We start from the raw sequence: 23,518 nt of genomic DNA, 5'->3' as shown, positions 1-23,518 counted from the left end.
ATTCAGTGTTTTTTACATAAGCCAGTAAAATGAATAAGTTTTCACTTTTAGTTAATATCAACTTCACTTGGATTTAAAAATCAAAATCTACAAGCATTAACTTTGTGATAACTTGGTGAGCTGTGCACATGATTTGTGCAATTTTTTGTACGTGTGTTACACCTCAAATTAAATGGAAACATTTATTATTTTTATTCAGGGACTACATTTTCCATTGAAAATCTATCTTTCTAGTGTTTGGAAAATCATTACCTTTGTGATAATGAATAGGAAATGAGGTAAGTTTGCTGTGTTTGACCATTTGATGGTACATTTTTATCTTGCAGATTTGCAAGTGAGATTGCAGGAGTAGATGATCTGGGAACAACAGGCAGAGGAAATGATATGCAAGTTGGCACATACATTGAAAAGATGTTCATGTCTGAACTTTCTGGGAATATCATTGACATCTGCCCTGTAGGTGCCCTGACCTCTAAGCCCTATGCCTTTACTGCTCGGCCTTGGGAAACAAGGTATTCATCATGGTATTTTTTATCCTTTAATTCAGTACTATTCAAAAAATTTTAAGATTCATTTTCTTCATGAGTTCTAATTGTTCTGGTCCAAGTTTTTATTTATTTGCTTTAAGTAAAACCCTTTTAATAGAAGATAAGTTGTTAAATTGAAGGATAGGATGAAACTGTGCAAATTAATTGTAATTTTCTTGGAAATTAATTCCAAAGTACTTAATCACAAAATTATTTCATTCACTTGTTCTTCCAAGGAATAAGATTGTCTTGATTTTTAAAAATTTATAGTTTCCTCTCATTGTACATTAAATTTTCAACCACGTATACATATTATACTTTAATTAGTTCTTATTAGTTCTTTATAATTACAAATCTATTTATTAAAATCTATCTATCTATCTATTTATATATTTATGGCTGTGTTGGGTCTTCATTGCTGTGCATGGACTTTCTCTAGTTGCTGCAAGTGGGGTCTACTCTTCATTGCAGTGCGTAAACTTCTCATTGCGGTGGCTTTTTCTTGTTGCAGAGCACGGGCTCTAGGCGTGCGGGCTTCAGTATTTGTGGCACATGGGCTTAGTTGCTCTGTGGCATGTGGAATCTTCCTGGATCAGAGCTCGAACCAGTGTCCCTTACATTGGCAGGTGGATTCTTAACCACTGCACCACCAGGGAAGTCCTACAAATCTAAAATAAACATATTTATAACTTTTCTTATATATCTCTGATTCTTCTGATTAAATTAGGAAATGAAATAGATCGTTGCAATAAACTTGTATACTTTTAAGGTTCTAGAAATATATCATCAAATTGCCTTCTGATTTTAAACTCCTACCAGAGTACCAGAGTATATGGGAGTATCTTAAAATTCCAGGCTTTAAAAAAAAAAAAAAATTCCAGACTTTAAACCATGTATTTGTGTATACAAAAGGTTTAGGGAGCTGGGGGCAGGGAGGAGACAGTACATAATTGAAATGTCTAAATAGAGAGTGTTTTCTCCTCTCCATAATATATACAAATGCTACACTTAATGTTGTGTCACAGGTCTTTGAGACACTATTCATTTTTCTTAAAACTTTTTTTTTCTTTATTCTTCAGATTGGATGAATTCTGTTGATCTGTTGTCAAGTTCATTCATTCATTCTTTTGTCATCTCAAATCTGCTGTTCAACCCCTATAGTGATTTGTTTTATTACAGTTATACTTTCCAACTCCAGAATTTCTATTTCGTTCTTTTTTGTAATTTCTGTATCCTTACTGGGAGTCTTTGTTGATTCAATGCTTCATACTTCCCTTTAATCTTTAAACATGATTTTCCTTATTTCTTTGAACATATTTTAATATTCTTGTTTTTATTTTTAAGCAAGGCTTCTTAGGAGTTGCTCCTGTGTCTGCATAGCTTAGTAGTCAGATAATGACTGTGCTTAAATTCTTTGAGCCAATAAAGCTTTCATCCTCTGCCATTGAATCTGTGTGTGAATAGAAGAGCATATTCAGAGATAAGGCTGTTTTCAAGTCTACCCAGCTTGTACTTTACACCAGGTCTTTTGGGTCTCTGTGTTGTCCAGGAGAGTGTGAATAGCCTGGGCTCTCTCTGGTCTCAGCTGCACATATGTGCAGCCTCCACTAGGAATGCTTGCCCTGACTGTGACTACAGCCTCAGGCTAGTACTGTTGACTTTCCTCGGCTCGGTGGCCTCCAAGATACCACTTCCACAGACAACTTTTGCCATTTCTCCAAAACGAGTGAGCCTTGTCTGTAGGAAAGAAAGAAGCTCCTGTCTTCATAGCTTGCCCCATCTTGGCAGAACCTCCAGTTCAAGGTGGTAGGAAAGGGGATAAGAATAGTCCCAAGCCAGAACACCACTGATTTCTACTGTTCTTTCTCGAAGTTCAGGAGTTTTTCCCACACATGAAAGCTTTTCATGATATTGTGTGCTTTTGTTAGCTCTCCAAAGAGCTGAATTGGTTGCTTTTGTCAGTTTTTGTCTAGCTTTATTTTTGTTTCTGGGGGGAGGATTTGTCAAGCTCCTTAATCAGCCATACCCCAAAATCTTGCCCCTCTTATTATTTATTTTGATACTCTAATTGTCCATATTTTGCTATTTGCAGCTGTTCCAGTTGGTTTCTGTTTTAGATAACAGTTTTAAAGGCTTCATTTTTGCATTACGGTCTGTTCAAATATGAGGGTATATTTTTTTTATTTATTTAATTTTTTAAATCACAGTTCCTCTGAGTTCCATTAGTTTTAGAAATTCAGAAAAGAAATTTGTAAAATTTTTTTTTTTTGGTAAACCCGGTAACAGAAACTTTTTCCTTATTTTCAAAATCAACTGGTAAATATATGTGTTTATTTTCTTAGAAAGACAGAATCCATTGATGTAATGGATGCAGTTGGAAGTAATATTGTGGTCAGCACAAGAACTGGAGAGGTAATGAGGATTTTGCCAAGGATGCATGAGGACATCAATGAAGAGTGGATCTCTGATAAAACCAGGTATGTGCTATATTGTTTCCTTTAACTTTTGGACTTGATTTAAAGGAAATTTTATAATAATTTTAATATTAAGGAACAGTCTTTTATATTTGCAAATTAATATAGACTATTGAAATCTGGACTGTTTATATAGAGAATTAGACAAAACTGACTTTAATAGTCCTAGGTATATCACTGGCTTTCATATTAACTGGCTTTCATATTGAGAAATATGTTTTTTCCTCCCAGATAGAGAAATTGAAGTAAATTAAGATACTTTATCTATTTCAGTTTGCCTCTGTTTCATTGGAGAATAGAAGCTAAATATAAGTTAGATTTGCACAATATAATTTTGATGAAATATCTAAAGATACTCAAGTTTTACAAATGGTTTGGCTTTTTCAGCTACCAGATTTCTTGTGTATTGTAATTTTAAGATTATTCAGGTAGCTGAAAATAAATTATAAGAACTCAAACATTTTAGGTGGTATTTTAGTTTTAGATGATGTTTGTAGAATATTTATTAGTTCATCTCCAAAGAAACCTGGAATAATTATTTTATCCAAGTGTTTGTTCTATTTGACCTTTAACCAGTACTGTATTTTAATAACATTTCTTTTAGATTTTAAACTTGAAAATTATAGTTGCCTTTTTTAGCAAGTCTCCACAAATGGTATAATTTCTGTCATCTAGATTTGCCTATGATGGGCTAAAACGTCAAAGACTTACCGAGCCGATGGTCAGAAATGAAAAGGGGCTTTTAACATACACCACCTGGGAGGACGCACTCTCTCGTGTAGCTGGAATGGTAAAAAATTGAAGTATAGAATAACTATATTTGTGATTTCCAAGGCACATCTTTCTAATGAAGAGGGGATATGTTTCTCTTCACTTCTTTCATCTTGCCAAGATTATCTTCCATTTAACAAACATTTATTGAGAAAAAAAGAAAACATGTATTGAGAACTGTACAACATGTCATGCTAGAAGTAGGGATATAAAGACCACTAGCACATAGTTCTTAACCTCCCACAGTCTTTTAGGAAAAGATGCATAATTAAGCAATTATCATATGCTGCTTTGGGTAGTTATGCAGAAAATGATATATGAGAGAGCACATTGGAGGGATGCCTAACCAGGTATCGTGTCACATAGGTAAGGTGACTCCTTAGGCAAAGTCTAAGCATGAATAGAAGCTTGCCAGAGCAAAAACGGGGAATGGCCTTCTGGTCAGAGAAAAGCAACATACATAAAGGGCTTGAAGGAATGACAGATCCTTCAGATGAAGTTGTATTTAAATATAATTCCACAGTCTTCATCTTCCAGACCTCATTTTGAGACCCTTTGTTCCTAATTTAAAAACAAACAGGAACTTCCCTGGCTGTCCAGTGGTTAAGACTCCACACCTCCACTGCAGGGAGCACAGGTTCGATCCCTGGTCAGGGAATCAGATCCCACATGCCACACAGCGCGACCATAAATAAATAAATATATGCATACATACATACATCTTTATTCCAGGCTGATGTTATTAACCTTGGCCCCACGTACGCTTCTGCTTCTCACTTTCAGATTAATAATTAGTGTGAGAACGTTTTAGTTAGAAGTTTGTTCCTTTTATTGTACTTGAAAATGACATTATTGTTTTGTTTTCTGAACATTTCATTGTGATCCTTTGCTGAATGAAGGTTTCTTGGTGATAGCCTTTCCATCCATTTTTAGTTGCAGAGTTTTCAAGGCAACGATGTGGCAGCAATTGCAGGTGGCTTGGTGGATGCTGAAGCCCTAGTATCTCTCAAAGATTTACTTAATAGAGTGGACTCTGACACCCTATGCACTGAAGAGGTGTTCCCTACCACAGGAGCTGGGTGAGAAGTTTGAAGCTAGAATCTAGGCTTTCTTTTTTTTTTTCTTTCTTTTTTTTTTTTTTTCTGGTTACAAGTTGTGTTTAAACCAACACATCTATGGCATCAATGACTTTTATGTGACAGTTTGGATACTCCAACATACCAACCAGCTTATTATCACATATAGACCAAAGTCAGACCAGGAGCTATTAGAGAATCCAGTTATTAATAAGTATCTGAACCTTTGATGTAATTTAAGAATGCTTCATAGATTCTTTTTTTCTCTGGGAGTGCCATGGGTTTGATGACAGAAGAGTATTTCATGGATTGTCAGTGTGTATTAGTTTTAAAGTAAAACTTGCATTTTATATTTCATGTTTCTAGCACAGATCTACGTTCCAATTATCTTCTTAATACTACAATTGCCGGTGTGGAAGAGACAGATGTTGTCCTCCTGGTTGGTACAAATCCACGTTTTGAGGCACCACTATTTAATGCTAGAATTCGAAAGAGGTTAGTAATAATATTCAGGGTTTTAAAAACATTTATATGATAATTTGTTTTATATATGAAATAAAGACTATTTTAGCTGATTCCTAATAGTGTTAGTGGGAGTGAGACTCCAAAAGATAATTGGAGGGCAATTTCTAACAGCTCCATTCCCCGCTTCTCCCCCTGCTGATCTTTTTATCTTTTTAGTTTGAAATAATTCAAGATACTTGAAATGTTCTTTGTATACCCATTTTTGTGTAATGTTCACCCGATTAGTCAATGTTCATGTTTCATATATTTTTTTATTCTCTCTCCATGTATATATTTGTTTGAATATAACCATCTGAAAGTAGGTTGTAGACATAATGCTCTTTTTATCCCACACTGAGTACTTCTGTGTGGATTTCCTAAGAACAAGGGATATTCTCCATTTAAGAATTTGATTATTTAATCAAGAATTTACTATTGATACAGTATTCTTACCTTATCTATAGTTTGTGTTCAGATTTCACTGATTCTTCCATAATTTCTTTTATAATTTTTTTTTTTCCTGCCCAGGATCCAGTCTGGAGTTACACATTGCAGTTAGTGTCATGACTCTTCAGTCTCCTTTTCTGACTTTTTTTTTGAAGAGTACAGGCCAGTTATTTTGTAGAATGACTCTCCATCTTTTTATATCTTAGAGACTTAATAGATCGACCATATAATTGATTGTCTAAACTGGGACACTGTTGAGAGTAGAAAGGGGAGTTGTTAATTACTCCAGGATGACAGGTTAAAACCACCACTGTCTCTGACAAACCAGAGTTATATGGTCACCACATTTATAACTATTTTTGGAGGAGCTGAATCCATACTTCCTTGTCATAGAGAATAAATATGAATGATGTAGTTTGTTTTTTATGAAATTTATTTAAATGGCCTGAATGGATAATTAGGAGGTAACTGACTCTGCTGTGTAAGTATGACAAAATAAAAACTACAGATCATTTATTCTAAAATTAAAGTCTTTGTTTATAGCTAGCTTAGAGTTAGCATTCTAACACAGCAAATTAATTCATTGAATTTCTTTGGTGTGTACGGGCTTACCTCATTTTGTTGCACTTTGCTGTATTGTACTTGTAGATATGGTGTTTTTTGCAAATTTAAAGTTTATGGCAGCCTTCATTCAAGTGAGTCTTTTGGTGCCATTTTCCAACAGCATCGGCTCACTTTGTGTCTCTGTCATATTTTGATAATTTTCAAAATATTTCAAACTTTTTCAGTATTATTACATTTTATCATGGTGATCAGTGATCTTTGATGTTAGTGTTGTAATTGTTTTGGAACACCACAAACCATACCCATATAATATGGTGAATTTAATAAATGTTGGTGTGTTTTAATAACCTACAATGGCTTCCAAGTGTCAAAGTGAAAGAAAGAGTTGCACATCTTTTACTTTAAATCAAAAGCTAGAAATGATTAAACTTACTGAAGAAGGCTTGTTGAAAGCCGAGACAGGCCAAAAGATAGACCTCTTGTGCCAGTTAGCCAAGTTGTGAATGCAAAGGAAAAGTTCTTGAGAGAAATTAAAAGTACTACTCCAATGAGCACATGAATGATAAGAAAGCAAAATAGCCTTATTGCTGATAATGGATAAAGTTTGAGTGGTCTGGATAGAAGATCAAACCAGCCATGACATTCCCTTAAGCCAAACCTAATCCAGAGCAAGGCCCTAACTCTCTTCAATTCTGAAGGCTGAAAGAGGTGAGGAAGCTGCAGAAGAAGAGTTGAAGCTAGCAGAGGTTGTTTCATGAGATTTATGGAAAGAAGCCGTCTCCATAACATAAAAGTGCAAGGTGAAGCAGCAAGTGCTGATGTAGAAGCTGCAGCAAGTTATCCAGGAGATCTCGCTACGATAATTAATGAAGGTGGCTACACTAAACCACAGATTTTTCAGTGTAGACGAAACAGCCTTATATTGGAAAAAGATGCCATTGCTGGAGAAGGACTTTCATAGCTAGAGAAGAAAAGTCAGTGCTTGGCTTCAGAGCTTCAAAGGACAGACTCTGTTAGGGGCTAATGCACCTGGTGACTTGAAGTTGCAGCCAGTGCTCAACTTAACCATTCCAAAAATCCTAGGGCCCTTAAGAATTTTGCTAAATCTATTCTGCCTGTACTCAGTACATGGAGCAGCAAAGCCTGGATAATAGCACATCTGTTTGCAACATGGTTTACTGAATATTTTAAGCCCATTGTTGAGACCTACTGCTCAGAAAAAAAGATTCCTTTCAAAATATTACTGCTAATTGATAATTGCACCTGATCACCCAAAAGCTCTGATGGAGATACACAATGAGATTAATGTTGTTTTTTGCCTGCTAACACAACGTCCATTCTGCAGCTCATGGATCAAGGAGTAAGATTTTTGGGTCTTATTGAGAAATACATTCATAAGGCTGTAGCTGCCATAGCTAGTGATTCTACTGATGGAAAGTAAATTGAAAACCTGGAAAGGATTCACTATTCTAGATGCCATTAAGAACATTCTTGAGGGCTTCCCTGGTGGCGCAGCGATTGAGAGTCACCTGCCGATGCAGGGGACGCGGGTTCTTGCCCAGGTCCGGGAAGATCCCACATGCCGCCTAGTGGCTGGGCCCGTGAGCCATGGCCGCTGAGCCTGCGCGTCCGGAGCCTGTGGTCCACAGCGGGAGAGGCCACAACAGTGAGAGGCCTGCGTACCGCAAAAAAAAAAAAAAAGAACATTCTTGAGTCATGGGAAGAGGTCAAGATATCAGTGTTAAAAAGGAGTTTGGAAGAAGTTGATTCCAAACCTCCTGGATTACTTTGAGGGGCTCAGGACTTCAGCTGAGGAGGTAACTGCAGATGTGGTGGAAATAGAGAACTAGAATTAGAAGTAGAGTCTGAGGATGTGACTGCATTGCTGCAATCTCATGATAAAACTTTAATGGATGAAGAGTTGCTTCTTATGGATGAGCAAAAAAAGTTGTTTCTTGATATAGGATCTATTCCTGGTGAATTCTGTGAAGAAATTGTTGAAATGACAACAGTGGATTTAGAATATTACATAAATTTAAGTTGATAAAGCAGCAGCCAGATTTGAAAGGATTGACTCCCAATTGTGAAAGAATTTCTACCGTGGGTAAAATGCCATCAAACAGCACTGCATGCTACAGAGAAATTGTTCATGAAAGGAAGAGATCATCGAAGCGGCACACTTCATTACTGTCTTATTCTAAGAAACTGCCACAGCCAGCCCAGCCTTCAGCAACCACCACCCTGATCAAAGTCAGCAGCCATCAGCACGAGGCAAGATTCTCCACCAGCAAAAAGATTTCCATTCACTCAAGGTTCATACGATGTTTAGCATGTTTTTAGCAATAAAGTATTTTTTAATTAAGGTGTGTATATTGTTTTTCTGACATAATGATTTTGTACACTTAATAGACTGCAGTGTAGTGTAAATATAACTTTTATATGCACCAGGAAACCAAAAGATTTGTGTGACTTGCTTTATTGTGACTCACTTTATTTTGTGGTCTGGGAAGGAGCCATCAATATCTCCAAGGTATGCCTGTATTTTTACAACACTTTATTTTTGAAAGGTATGCAATAATATCTGTTAAATTTAAATGTTCTTGGAGGGCTTTAGTGCTTTTAACATTTTCTAATTTAAATAGATGTAGCACATAGCATTGAAGAGACCAGTAACTGCTAACTTAGTGATTTAGCTCTAAAAACTCTGTTGTTTTCTTTCAGTTGGCTCCACAATGACTTAAAAGTGGCCCTTATAGGCAGCCCTGTTGATCTCACTTACAGCTACGACCATCTGGGAGATTCTCCCAAAATTCTTCAAGATATTGCTTCGGGCAGCCATCCTTTCAGCCAGGTGCTCTTGAGTTATATGTATCTACTCTTGTTGATTTTTAAGTATTATTTTTAAAATTTATTATTTTTGGAATAATATGTGATTGCTGTTAAAAACTACATATATATAGCAACATAGAAAATAATATATAAGAAAGTAAACATTATCCAAAATCCCACTACCCCAAACAAGCATTGATGAAACATCATACAGTCATTTCTCTATTCATATATAGAGCAAGGTGGATGGATAGGTAAACAAAAATGAAATCATACTGTACATTTTTATTTATCAGAGTTTAATTTTACTTGAAGTTATCATTAAAAAATGAAGTAAAACTGAAAGAATTAAACTTTAAACTTCAGTGAAATCTTTCTTTACAGCAAGGGTTATTATTCCTAAAGAAATTTCACCAGTTTTTGTTTGTTTTTTATTTATTTATTTATTTTGTCCACACCACACGGCATGTGGGATCTTACTTCCCGGACCAGGGATCGAACCCATGCCCCTTGCAGTGGAAGTGTGGGGTCTTAACCACTGGACCACCAGGGAAGTCCCTCACCAGTTTTTTTTACATGACTTTTTCATTACTAAGTTCTTTATTTACATTCATTTAATTGCCATCTGGAGTTTAGAGCTTTTGGATTTGTTTTTGTTTGTTTTTGTTTTCTAGAGGAGATGTAAGTGCACCATTCCTTGAGTTCTTTCTTGCTTGAGAATGTTTATTTTATTCCTGAAGAGAGCCTTGACAGGATATAAAGATCTAGGGTTATACTTTTTTTCCCTCTGAACTTTATAGATACTGCCTTTTGTAACTGTGGAGAAGCAGCCCAGTGTCAGCCATATTCTCTTCCAATCCTGTCCTATTTTTTGTTGTTGTTGTCTAGATACTTTTTTATTGATAGTTCATGCTTGATTTTTTATCTTTGAAATTTAGTAACTTCACTAGAATATGTCTTACTGATGGTGGTTCTCTACCATTTTTTTTTTTAATGGGACATACAGCTTTCAGTCTGAAGATTCAAGATTCTCTTTATTTTAGGAGTTGTGTGTGTGTGTGTGTGTGTTTGTGTGTGTATGTGATGTGTGGGATGGTGATTGTTAAAAAAATGTAAAAGGTTTCTGTTTCTCACATAACAGTGGTTCTGAAGGTAAGCAGTTTGACAGATGGTGCAGTTGTCCAAGGATGTCATCAAGGCAGGAGCCTACCTTCTTGCTTTGCTATCCTCAGTGCATTTACTCACTCACGTGTGTTTGTGTGTGAGCCTCTCCTCATGGTTCCAGTATGGTTGCTTTACCGACAGCTTCAGGTGTAGGCAAGAAGAAAATCAAGTGTGAGGGGACAAAGCAGCCAAACCCAACTTCTTTGTCTGTCGGTTTTGAATAACATCATTATTGTTACTGTGATCAAAAGTATTTTTTTTTAATGTATTGAGAAGAATCCTTCTCTTCTCTCTAGCTCACATCCCCATACCCCAGAAGGTGATGAGTGTTCATCAGGAAAGTTTTCTTCTCTAATATATTTAAATGTATTTTCCATTAATTAGTTCTTTTTGTTAAGAACTCTTAACAGTGCAGATATTGGATCTCCTCTTCTATCTTTTCTGTCATTTTTTCTTTATTCTTTTCTTTTTTGGTTTATTTTATATAATTTCATATAAACTATCTTTCTTGTCCCGGTATTTATAGTCATGTTTAATTCTGTTTTTTATTGTTTCTGGAATGATTTTCATTTCTGCTTTGTTTCTCTTCTATTTCTTTCTTGAATTCTCTGATGAAAGTCTTCCATAATACTCTCTATTATGTAACTTCTCTGAGCTCTTTTTTTAAGTGAGGGATTGTTTTTCATTTTCTTTGAGGCTATTGAAAACTGTTTCTTATTTTTTTGAGGCTACTGAAAGCACTTCACATTTCCTTGGGAAATTCCTCTTGTGAATATCCTCCTTTTTGTAGTATCTAGGCATAATTCTCATGCTGATTCATTGATTGGGTCCAGCTATTTATTGAAGAATGACACAGAAGATGGGCAGGAGAGTGAACTGTTATAGTCTACAGCTTTACTTCTAATTTTTCCATCCTCTACTGTATGTGTAGTTTCTTTTGCACTTGGGATGCATTTCCTCTCAGTTTTTGGTATTCAGGTAGTTACTGTGGCTTAAAGCAAAGCCCTTAACTTTAAGGTATTCTGCATTGTGATCTAGTGATCATTGCTTTCCCTACCTTCTCCTCCCTGTCTGGGGCATAGAGAATAGATGGACTATAGTAGACATGGTACTTCAGCATGGTTTCTCCTGTTACAAAATATCACCTGAACCTCTGTATGGACATTCCACAATTTTTTCTGGGACCTATCCATAGTCATTCTGACCAAAGGATGTTTGGCTAGAGTTTTCATTCCCAATTATTCCTTTTTGAAAATCTGTTTTATTTGATACTAGTTTAGCTATTTCACAGTAGCATTGGCAAGAGATTTTTGAGTAAATCTGATTGTATGTATATCCATATATCGACTAGCAAATTAAGACATTCATGTTAGAACTAAAACTTGGGACAGCATATTATAGATGCAAATTTGGTTAGATTTAGTTACTTCTAATGTTTGTTTATTTTATTTTTTTTTTAAAGCTAATTCTTTTTTTTTCTTTTTTTTTCTTTTTTTTTGCGGTACGCGGGCCTCTCACTGTCGTGGCCTCTCCCGTTGCGGAGCACAGGCTCTGGACACGCAGGCTCAGCGGCCATGGCTCACGGGCCCAGCCGCTCCGCCTCATGTGGGATCTTCCCGGACCAGGGCACAAACCCGTGTCCCCTGCATCGGCAGGCGGACTCTCAACCACTGCGCCACCAGGGAAGCCCTTTATTTTATTTTTTAATTAATTTTTATTGGAGTTTAGTTGCTTTACAATGTTATGTTAGTTTCTGCTGTACAGCAAAGTGAATCAGTTATACATACACATTTATTCCCTTTTTTAGATTTCCTTCCCACTTCTAATGTTTTTTTAAATGAAAGTTCTTTTTTCTTAAAGGTCCTAAAGGAAGCTAAAAAACCAATGGTGGTTTTAGGCAGTTCTGCACTCCAAAGAAATGATGGGGCAGCAATTCTTGCAGCTGTTTCCAACATTGCTCAAAAGATTCGGATGAGTAGTGGTGTTACTGGTGATTGGAAAGTTATGAATATCCTTCATAGGTAAGTTGAGTAGTTGTTTTTTTGTGTTTTTTTTTTGTTTTTTTGCGGTATGCGGGCCTCTCACTGTTGTGGCCTCTCCCGTTGTGGAGCACAGGCTCCGGACGCGTAGGCTCAGCGGCCATGGCTCACGGGCCTAGCCGCTCTGCGGCATGTGGGATCTTCCTGGACTGGGGCACGAACTTGTGTCCCCTGCATCGGCAGGCGGACTCTCAACCACTGCGCCACCAGGGAAGCCCGAGTAGTTGTTTTATAATCTATAATTTTGTGTATATTTTGTGTACACTGTCACATTTAGATTTACAAACAACTTAATATTTAGCGACATTTAGCGACATTATCTCTGTAGCAGATGTGAAATAGAAACCTTTATTTTGTGTGAGAAGAAGCCAAGATAGTAAATAATATTTAAAATATGCAAATTGCAGTAAGTGCTAAGAAAATCTTAAAAATCTGTATCATATTAATATACTGTGGTTCAAAAATTGCAATAAGTCCTCTGACTTTTAAGTGATAAAAATGTAAGCTGGGCTTCCCTGGTGGCGCAGTGGTTGAGAGTCTGCCTGCCAATGCAGGGGATGGGGGTTCGGGCCCTGGCCCAGGAAGATCCCACGTGCCGCGGAGCAGCTAAGCCTGTGCGCTGCAACTGCTGCGCCTGTGCTCTGGAGCCCGCGAGCCGCGACTGCTGGGCCCACGTGCCACAACTGCTGAAGCCTGCACACCTGGAGCCTGTGCTCTGCAGCGGTGGGGGTGAGGGGGAAGAGGGGGCACCACAGTGGGAGGCCTGCGCACCACGGTGGGGAGTGGCCCCCGCTCGCCGCGGCTGGAGGGAACCTGCGTGCAGCACCAGGGACCCAACACAGCCAAAAATAAATAAATTTATTTTAAAAAAAAATATGTAAGCTAACGTGAGAATTCAAATAAAGTGAGGCTTTTCTCTGACAATATCAATAGTGCAGATTTTTTTAGAAAAGTTGGAAAGGGAAGAAAGAATACAAAAATGGAAATTATCCATAGTTCACAATCTGTGGATAATTACTGTTGCAGTTTTTGTGCGCTTTGTTCTGGGTTTCTTTGTGTGTGTATATAAATATTTTTTTAGTTATATAGTTGAAGTCATACTGTGTATGCAATTTTGTGTCCTGATTTTGATTGATTTTCATTACCAAACAAGAATTTTCTCATGATTAGAAATTCTTTATAAACATAAACATTAATGGCTATATAATGTGAATATATATAAATTTTTTTAACCTTTCCTTCATCTTAACATGTAATTCATTTTGCATTAGTGAGTGAATTTCCAATTTCCTATAATCCTTTCTACCTTAAGTATTATTTTTCAAATCTTCAAATTTGTTTAAGGATTGAGGCTAAACACATTTAAGTTTGCTAGGCAAACTTTTTTAAATGTAAAAGTGTTCAAATGCGTTCTTAAACATTAGTTTCAGTGTTGTATTTCCCCACTTATTGGTTTAATTTGGCATTGTAGTTCATCACGTAAACATTTTTTTTTACCTTTTTTTTTTTTTTTTTTTTTTAATTTTTGGCTGTGTTGGGTCTTCGGTGCTGTGCCCGGGCTGTCTCTAGCTGTGGAGAGTGGGGGCTACTCTTTTGTTGAGGTGCGCAGGCATCTCATTGTGGTGGCTTCTCTTGTTGCAGAGCACGGGCTCTAGGCGCGCAGGCTTCAGTAGTTGTGGCACGCGGGCTCAGTGGTTGTGGCTCATGGGCTCTAGAGCACAGGCTCAGTAGTTGTGGTGCACAGGCTCAGCTGCTCTGAGGCATGTGGGATCCTCCTGGACCGGGGATTTAACCCATGTCCCCTGCATTGGCAGGCGGACTCCTAACCACTGCGCCACCAGGGAAGTCCCCAAAACTTTATATTTTTAAAATAGTTTATTTGCATTGACCACCTCTAGATCCTTTCTAGCCACAATTTTTAGCATTTTAGAATTTTTAGAATAAAAAGAGACTAGATATTTTCTTATTTTTAATTCACTTTTGAATCCATGTCTTTATTAATTTTTTTGTTGTTGTTTGTTTTTACTGAATGGGTACTTAATAACTTTTTAAGAAAAATTTCTGTGTCTTAACAATGTCTTTCTGATTCCTTCTCACAGATGACCACTTGGCTAGATACAAAGATCACAAGTTGTTTCCTTTAATACTCAGTATTTTTTTCACCTTTCTTTCACATTTTAGAGAAGATCTCATCTAATCTGAGTTTTGTCTCTGATTATAACCTGATTTTATATATGTATGTGTTTTTGTCCACTTGCTTTTTTGGATTCCTTATTTTTGATGTTAAAATTTTCTACTAGAATATAACTGAGTGACATTCATTTGACATTACCTCTGCCTGGGAATATCATAGAACTCTCCATTTTCAAATTGAAATTTTTGATATGGTTTTTCCTTTTAAGTTCAGAAGAAGCCAGTTGGTTTACTTTTACATTGTTATTTGGTCTCATTTTGGCTCTGCCGGGTCTTAGTTGCAGCACGCGGTATCTTCATTGCGGCATGCAGGGTCTTCTAGTTGCAGCATGCGGGATCTTTAGTTGCAGCATGCGAACTCTTAGTTGTGGCATGTGGGATCTATTTCCCTGACCAACAGTCAAACCCAGGCCCACTGCATTGGGAGCTCGGAGTCTTAGCCACTAGACCACCAGGGAAGTCCCTTGTCTTTATTTCTTATAGTAAGTTTATTTCAGAGTAAAGCATATTTTCTAATTCTTGGAGAATCTTTTAATCCTTTTTTTGTTTACTGATCATTCTTGCAGAGGCAAACTTAGGTTACTTAGTTTGTTTTCCAAGATGAGGTGGGCTCTGTCATAAGTTAGTGTGTGAGTCTCTGCTCAGATCTTTGAGAGACATCCAGGCTTAGAAGGAGAGACATTTAAAAAATATATTGTGTAGGTGGGGCGGCAGGGGGAGCTAAGTTTTGAAATTGAACTTGGAAAGTGTGAGTTCTCTAACTTTGTTCATTTTTAAGATAGATTTGATTGGGAACTCCCTGGCAGTCCAGTGGTTGGGACTCCACACATTCACTGACATGGGCCCAGGTTCAATCCCCGGTCAGGGAACTAGGATCCTGCCAGCTATGCAGAGTGACAAAAAAAAAAAAGATAGATTTTGTTAGTTTTGGTCCCTTGCATTCCATATGAATTTTAGGATCAACTTGTCAGTTTTTGCAAGGGATTCAGCTGTGATTTTTTGATAGGGATTGCATTAAATCTGTAGATCAATTCGGGAAGTATTGCCATCTTAACAATATTGTCTTCCAATCCATGAACATAGATGTCTTTCCATTTGTTATGGTCTTTAATTTCCTTTGGAGTTGTTTTGTAATTTTCATTATACAAATCTTGCACTTCTTTTGTTAAATTTTTCAAACTATTTTATTCTTTTGATGTCCCATTAGAGAGTTTGACAGAGCAGCAGCATCTATTGGGAGTTCGTTTGACCTGCCCTCCTCCCTTACCAAATACGTAAAACCCAACTAGCTTTATTCACAGTAGGTCATCAAAATGGCTACTATCTCTTGTAAGAAAATTAACAACAGCAAACTAGACCAAAGACTCCCAAATGTTCAAAGTATAGTTCTTTGAAACCTTTTCTTTAAAAGATTATTATCTGCTTCTCTTAGTAATATATGTTCATTGAAAAAATTCCATAAGAACATACAACAGTATACTAATTATAGTTTTCTCTGAATTAGTTTTATGAGTGGTGTTTAAATTTTTCCCTTTTGGTTTTCAGAATCATCTAATTTTTCTCTAATGACTGTGCTTGACTTATCAAGTCTTACTGTATTGAATAAAAATCAACTTAAGACAATTGCAGTTGGCATAAAGTTTCCAGAATTAGTCCATTAAGTATTACTTCATGAAGAAACAGTGTCCTAAGCATCTTATTTACTTTTTTGCCATTCTTGAAACAGTAAAAGACAGGTGCTTCTGGTTTTGACATCTATTTCAAATGGGTAAAAATGATGAGGGAAGATCTTTGACAGCATTGAATAGAAAAGAGACTAGGTATCATTTCAAGAATCACATTTAAATTTTTATAATGAAAACACAACAAGTATGCTAAAAACTCGTACTTGTTTTACAGGATTGCAAGCCAAGTAGCTGCTTTGGACCTTGGCTATAAACCTGGGGTGGAAGCAATTCGGAAGAACCCTCCCAAAGTGCTGTTTCTTCTGGGAGCAGATGGAGGTTGTATTACTCGACAGGATTTGCCAAAGGATTGTTTCATTATTTATCAAGGTTAGTAGCATCTATGGCACTAGAAACAGAAGAGAATAGTACATTGTGTATATTAGGAACTATATGGCAATATATTTAGTGGATTGATTATTTTCCATTTGAGAATTTCCCTACACACACACGAATTTTAAAAACATATTTGTTAATATGTATTTTTATAGATATTTAAATGTTTTAGATTTTATATTTAAAAAAATACGTTTATAAAAAATAGGTTTATTAGTTACATAGTTGCTATTGCTATTAAGAATTATCACCTCATGTTTTTGTTTGTTTGTTTGTTTGTTTTTGCGGTACACGGGCCTCTCACTGTTGTGGCCTCTCCCGTTGCGGAGCACAGGCTCCGGACACGCAGGCTCAGTGGCCATGGCTCACGGGCCCAGCCGCTCCGCGGCATGTGGGATCTTCCCGGACTGGGGCACGAACCCGTGTCGCCTGCATTGGCAGGCGGACTGTCAACCACTGCGCCACCAGGGAAGCCCCACCTCATGTTTTTTAATAACAAATAATTAGAAGAAACCTAAATGCCCCCAGTAATAGTAATTTAAATTATGAAATATTATGTAACATTAAATTCAGTTTTTCAAAGAATATTTAATGTTATTATGTAATCAAGGAGAAGCTTTTTTATATATATAAACAGTGTAAAAGTTAGAAAATCACGAGTCCTGTGTCATAAGACACTTAATGAATTATATTTAATAGCACTCCTTTGGTTTTTTGTGTTTGACTCATTTTCTTGATCTCTAACTCATTGCAAATGTAATCAAGCCTCTTTGGAATAAAAGTAGTCGAGTATTCCTGGATATTTTATAGAGAAAAGTATATAACTTTTCACTTCATTTAACACAAACACCATACACTTACACTAGGCTTTTTATTGCCATACCACATAAAAAGCATTATGTAATATTCCATATCTTTAGTTTAATAAAGTTAAACCAAAATGCATAAACTAAAATCCTATCCTAGTTCTATCCAGAGATAATCATTGATGATGGTTTAGATAGATGCACAGTTCATATGTACTTCTATGCATATGCAAACATGTACATATGCAAACATGTACATTGGCTTTTCTTTCAATTAACTAAAGTTTCTTTTTTCTTCCAACACCTTCTGTTAAACTTTTAATGAGTGATAGTCTTTCAGCATACTATTTCTGTAATCTTCTGTTTATGCTCTTAATCATACTCCTGTATGTCATACTCCTGACACTTTTTGTTCCTCCACCATTTCAGTTTACTTTACCAAATTTCACTAACATACATCTGAGCGTTTTCACTTTGTAATGATCAAGAGAAATGATACACCTAGTTGCCCATAATATGTGTGTTTATGTTGTTATACGTATTTGTGTATTTGCAAAAATTAATCTGGGAAGACACATACCAAATGCTTTCACAATAGTTTTCTTTGGGAAGGGAGTTTAACTGTGGGCAAAGTGGGCTTTAATTTTTATTCCAAATACTTCAATACTATATTGTTTTAATTTTTAAAACACTTATAATTATAAAAATGTAATTTTAAAAGGATATATACTGTGTTCATGTATAATACCTAATCAGCTTTGTGCTAAAATGTGGTTTGCCATTTTCCGTCTTTTCACAGGACATCATGGTGATGTTGGAGCTCCTATAGCGGATGTTATTCTCCCCGGCGCTGCTTACACAGAGAAGTCTGCTACTTATGTCAATACTGAGGGCCGAGCTCAGCAGACTAAAGTAGCAGTGACACCTCCTGGCTTGGCAAGAGAAGACTGGAAAATTATAAGAGCACTTTCTGAGGTATTTGTCCTTAGTGATGCTAATGGAATGTTTGACATGTTAGCTTGTCAGAATGATTTTCGAAGTCAAGGAAGATGCACGTCTGAAATGCAGAGATGACTTGAATAATCTCTGTAGGAAAAACGTGTTCAGAAAACGGGGATTTGGGGAATTCCCTGGAGGTCCAGTGGTTAGGATGCCACACTTTCACTGCCAAGGGTGCGGGTCTGATCCCTGGTGGGGGAACTACGATCCCACAGGCCACGTGGCGTGGCCGAAAAAAAAACAAACATGGGGATTTGAAATAGGTGTTTTTACTTTTGACTTGTGTTTTTAACTCTTTAACTATAAAAAGCATCATGAGATTTAAAATAATAATATACAGTTGTCTGTCAACTTTATATATGAGCAATAGCAGGTTAGCCAAAGCATTCAAATTTAGCAAAGCATTTCTTTATTTCATAATCAGTGTATTTTCTAAAAACAAATTACTAATGTATTGACAGCTGTTATGAATTAGAAGAATTATTTACAGTAGTATTCCCCACTTAACCACCTGCTTAATATACATACAAATGGACACCAATATATTTTTCATAGTAGTACTGCATTATTTTACCATAGTTGCAATGATGTATTATTTGAAATATTTAAGTATTAATGCTTTATGTCAATTTTTGGAACCTGTTATGTTATAGATTGCAGGTATGACTCTTCCATATGATACTCTGGATCAAGTAAGGAACAGATTGGAAGAAGTCTCTCCTAATCTTGTTCGATATGATGATGTCGAAGGAGCTAATTATTTCCAGCAAGCAAATGAGCTTTCCAAGGTAAAAACACGCCTATACGCAGTTTTCATAATAATGTATCCTCTGGTGTAACAGTACTAATTTTCAATACTATTATTATTGATCTCTTACTCTTTTTTTGCAGCTCGTGAACCAACACCTTCTTGCTGATCCACTTGTTCCACCTCAGCTAACAATAAAAGACTTCTACATGACAGGTACGCAGTTGTCAGCATGACTGCCAAACAAGAAAGGTAGAGAGGAGTAAAATCACCTAATTTAGCATTATGATTCCAACGTGCTAGTGGTAGTATTTGATGTTTTTAATCTCAGAAGATTTTTCAAATATCAGAACTAATGTAACTTTATATTTTCTGATTTTACTCTAATTTTTCTTTCTGAAATGTAAGTAGTGTTTGAAAATCCAAGAATTAACAGATTTTAAATATAAAATTTTACTACTGTATGAAGAATTACTGTATAGCAATTTAGGGAGAATTTTCTAAGTGACAAACATCTGTGAAGGTTTTTCTGAGAATTACAGTAGAAGAATCAAAACACTAAAATGTGAAACATGCCAAATGGTGCTTCTGATGTAAATGGTTAAGAATGTGCTTAAGGAATGCAGACTAATAAACTTGTTTACTACAGATTTTACAACACTTGATATAACATCTAGGTTATGAGATAGTTGATAGACAATTTAAAATAATTTTCTGTCTAAAAGCAGATAGGAGTATATTTTTCAAGTTCTTGGTGCAGTTTGTATCTAAGATTTTTTTTTTTTAATTTTTATTTTTGATTATATTGAGTCTTTGTTGCCGCATGCAGGCTTCCTCTAGTTGTGACGAGCGGGGGCTACTCTTCTTTGAGGTGTGCGGGCTTCTCATTGTGGTGGCTTCTCTTGTTGCAAAGCATGGACTCTAGGCACACAGGCTTCAGCAGTTGTGTCACGCAGGCTCAGTATTTGCAGCTTATGGGCTCTAGAGCACAGGCTCAGTAGTTGTGGCACACAGGCTTAGTTGTTCCACGGCATGTGGGATCTTCCCGGACCAGGGCTTGAACCCGTGTCCCCTGCATTGGCAAGCGGATTCTTAACCACTGCGCCACCAGGGAAGCCCTAAGATTATTATTATTTTATTTTTTTTTGCTGTACGTGGGCCTCTCACTGTTGTGGCCTCTCCCATTGCGGAGCACAGGCTCTGGACGCACAGGCTCAGCGGCCATGGCTCACGGGCCCAGCCGCTCCGCAGCATGTGGGATCCTCCCGGACTGGGGCACGAACCCGTGTCCCCTAGCATTGGCAGGCGGACTCTCAACCACTGCACCACCAGGGAAGCCCTCAGATTATTTTTAATAGGTTTTTTTCAGTTGTATTATAAAAGTTATGTTCATTGTAGAATACATACCTAAGCCCACAAGAGCAAGGAAAAATCACTATGATCCCACTACCCAGAAATAACTATGTTTAACATTTTGGCCAGTCATCCAGGGATATACACATATATTAATTTATTTAAACTAAAAATGAGATTACTTATTTACTCTGGGAGAGAGGGTTTGGACAGCTTTATTGAAATATTCACATACATAAAATTCACCCATAAAGTGAATTCATGGATTTTAGTACACTGTTCTGTAACCTTTTTTCAGTAATGGTATATTGCACATTCTTTTCCTGTCTTTAATACTTTTCTATAATATTTTTAATGGTTGCATACTGGCCCTTTATATGGCTGTATATAATTATTTAATCATTCCTAGGAGTACTTATTAAAAGCATTTAGCTATTAAGGGGCTTATCTTCTGAACTTATTGATTTTACAATGTTTATGTATAGTTACATAGACTCTTCCAGTCTTTTTTATTGTTGTTGTTCCTGAATATGTGCAACAGGAAAGTTTTACTGTGTGCTTCTTTTGAAGTTGTGTTATCAAAACGCACATTTTCTTGATATCTTTCAGATTCAATTAGCAGAGCCTCACAGACAATGGCTAAATGTGTCAAAGCTGTCACAGAGGGTGCCCATGCAGTAGAGGAACCATCCATATGCTGAAACATCTACTAGCACCCAGTTAGTTAAAGGACAGTTACGTTGGCATGATCTCTTAGAGGTGTATCTCTCTAAAAAATAATCTAAATGATGTAATATTTAAGGTTCTACCATGATTTATTTGAAAACAATATTGCAATTGTCAAAGAACTTTGAGGTTTCCAAACATTTATGTATTGCGTGTAAATGTTAAATAGTTTAATAAACATGTATAGATGCCCTTTCATGTAAAAGCACTGATAATCTTTGTGACACAAAAAAGAAAATCCTTAAAATATGAATTTTTGTTTATCTTCATTGATCACTTAGTTTGTAAAATGGATGAAATAATAGCTCCATTAGGACCTATTTTTTTCTAGTGCTAAAGAAAAGATTTAAGTATTCTGTGAAGCTGGGTAAATAGAAAATATATATAATATAATCATACATCAGATGTATACTTGGACAGCGCTAATAATAATCATAATAATGAAGGCTAATGATTATTCAGGATTTTCTACATACTAAGCACTCTGGCTTTACATACATTATATTGTTTTGTCCTTTTACTTCCCTGTCAGCCAGTATTATCTCATTTTACAGGTGAAGAAGCTAAAGCCCATGGATATTGGGTAGCTTGCCCAAGGCCACAGCAAAAGAGTCATAGAATCAAGCCTGGTTCTCTGACTTCAAAGCCCATTGTTCTTAACTGCTGCACATAATTTCCTCCCATTAGTACAGATTCCATAGGTTGTTACGTCTAAGAATCAGTATTGAGAAGCTTAATGGATAACACATTTTTCTGTTTTCTTTTGAATCTGTTTATATAATGTCATGGTGATTTATGGGATATTTTTCTTTGTATAATAGATTGCACACACATACACCCTGGGAATGAGGGAGGTTTCAAGAGACATAATTTAGGTCCTCATTGATGTTCCATATTTATTATATTAACACCATCTGTAGTATTAACTATATTATTCCAGTAATAAAAGGCAAAACTAACAGCTCTCATAATTTTCTATTGTCAAAAAAAATTAAAAATTTACAATTAATCTAGGAGATAATCTAATGCTATATTAATTTGTTTTCAAAATCTATGTTCAGAATCCTTTGTTTTGTAATCCTTATTCCTTTTTGCTTTCATCAAAGACTTAGCCCAACTATAGGTTGCGATTTTACTGATATAACAGAGGATAAAAATTTTAGACTATAGTATGTCACCAGTACTTTATCTTCAAAAATTGTACAAAATTTGTCACCTGTAACAGTTTTTTCAGAATTATTTTATTCACTTCAGTCATGAAGTTGTATACTTTGCTTAAAGTACTTTGCTTAAAATTCTCAGTTGCCTGAAATTGTATAAATTGTATAAATTCTTGGTGAAAGTCTTTGAATTTAATACAAACTTCTTATCTCTCTCTACCTTCTTTATCCCTTAGCACTGTTGCTGACCTCAAGGGGGCAAACACTTTCAGTTTTGTGTTTTGCACAGTACTCTTCAATGAATGAGTGTAGACTTCATAGGATTCTTGGTGAGGGAATATTGCATTCAAATGGAGAAAAGGTGATATATAACTAAGATGGTCCAGGATCCTAGGACTGCCATCTAGGCAGCATGTGTGGAACTTGGAGTTCTGTAAAGAATACCTTGTTTGGGCTAAGTAGTACTCAATAAAATTTGTTGGTTTTTACATAAAGTAAACATGAAAGTCTGTCCCATGGGTGCCTATTAGTCACCTAACGCTAAATATTAAGGTTATTGTGACCATAAACATTGAAGATGGTTGCAAGACTTTCTGAAGAAGAGACCCAGATAGAAGAAAAATACATATAGATGAGAAGAATAACAGCTGATGTAATTTTGACTGTAAGCAACAAGGGAGTCAACAATGAGAAATCTACAAAGGATCAAGGCCAAGTCCTTTTAGGTGAAGACGGCAATCTGGAAGACCCTGGAATAATAAATAATACCATTTAGAAAAGATATTCTAATACGTGCCATTAAAGCTTTAAGTACATTGTGTCTAATTTTCACAAAACCCTGCTAACAATTGGTATTAAGACCCAAGAAGTATCAAATAACTTGCCCATTGTTACCCAGTTACAGACTAAAGTCAAGAATGTTTAATTAGAGATATTTTTTACTGTCCCATTTTGCCTCAAAAAACCTTGTGGACCACTATAAGAATTGAATATATATACAGGAAAAATTTTAAAGCCTAAACTTCATACAGAATGCCCCCCCAAATTTATTGTGAATTGTATTATAATGAATACATCA

The 23,518-nt window shown here is 36.2% G+C and overlaps 1 protein-coding gene across 2 annotated transcripts in view; it reads left to right on the top strand.

Moving 5' to 3' along the window:
• Nucleotides 1–23,255, top strand: part of NDUFS1 (NADH:ubiquinone oxidoreductase core subunit S1) — a 31,710-nt gene extending 8,455 nt beyond the window's left edge. For both annotated transcript variants that reach the window (XM_082841811.1, XM_082841810.1), the window contains exons 8-19: nucleotides 327–512; nucleotides 2,870–3,004; nucleotides 3,677–3,791; nucleotides 4,706–4,851; nucleotides 5,215–5,343; nucleotides 9,085–9,214; nucleotides 12,217–12,377; nucleotides 16,488–16,642; nucleotides 18,254–18,429; nucleotides 19,107–19,241; nucleotides 19,345–19,417; nucleotides 21,164–23,255. In XM_082841811.1, coding sequence (XP_082697937.1) covers nucleotides 327–512; nucleotides 2,870–3,004; nucleotides 3,677–3,791; nucleotides 4,706–4,851; nucleotides 5,215–5,343; nucleotides 9,085–9,214; nucleotides 12,217–12,377; nucleotides 16,488–16,642; nucleotides 18,254–18,429; nucleotides 19,107–19,241; nucleotides 19,345–19,417; nucleotides 21,164–21,255 — 1,633 coding nt within the window. In that variant the 3' untranslated portion in view covers nucleotides 21,256–23,255. The remainder of the gene's footprint in view (nucleotides 1–326; nucleotides 513–2,869; nucleotides 3,005–3,676; nucleotides 3,792–4,705; nucleotides 4,852–5,214; nucleotides 5,344–9,084; nucleotides 9,215–12,216; nucleotides 12,378–16,487; nucleotides 16,643–18,253; nucleotides 18,430–19,106; nucleotides 19,242–19,344; nucleotides 19,418–21,163) is intronic.
• Nucleotides 23,256–23,518: the final 263 nt, after the last annotated feature.

This window comes from Leucopleurus acutus, assembly GCF_964270905.1.
Source record: "Leucopleurus acutus genome assembly, chromosome: 6".
Classification (NCBI taxonomy): domain Eukaryota; kingdom Metazoa; phylum Chordata; class Mammalia; order Artiodactyla; family Delphinidae; genus Leucopleurus; species Leucopleurus acutus.
Note: the sequence above shows the minus strand (reverse complement) of the source record. Positions and strands in the feature narration are given on the sequence as shown.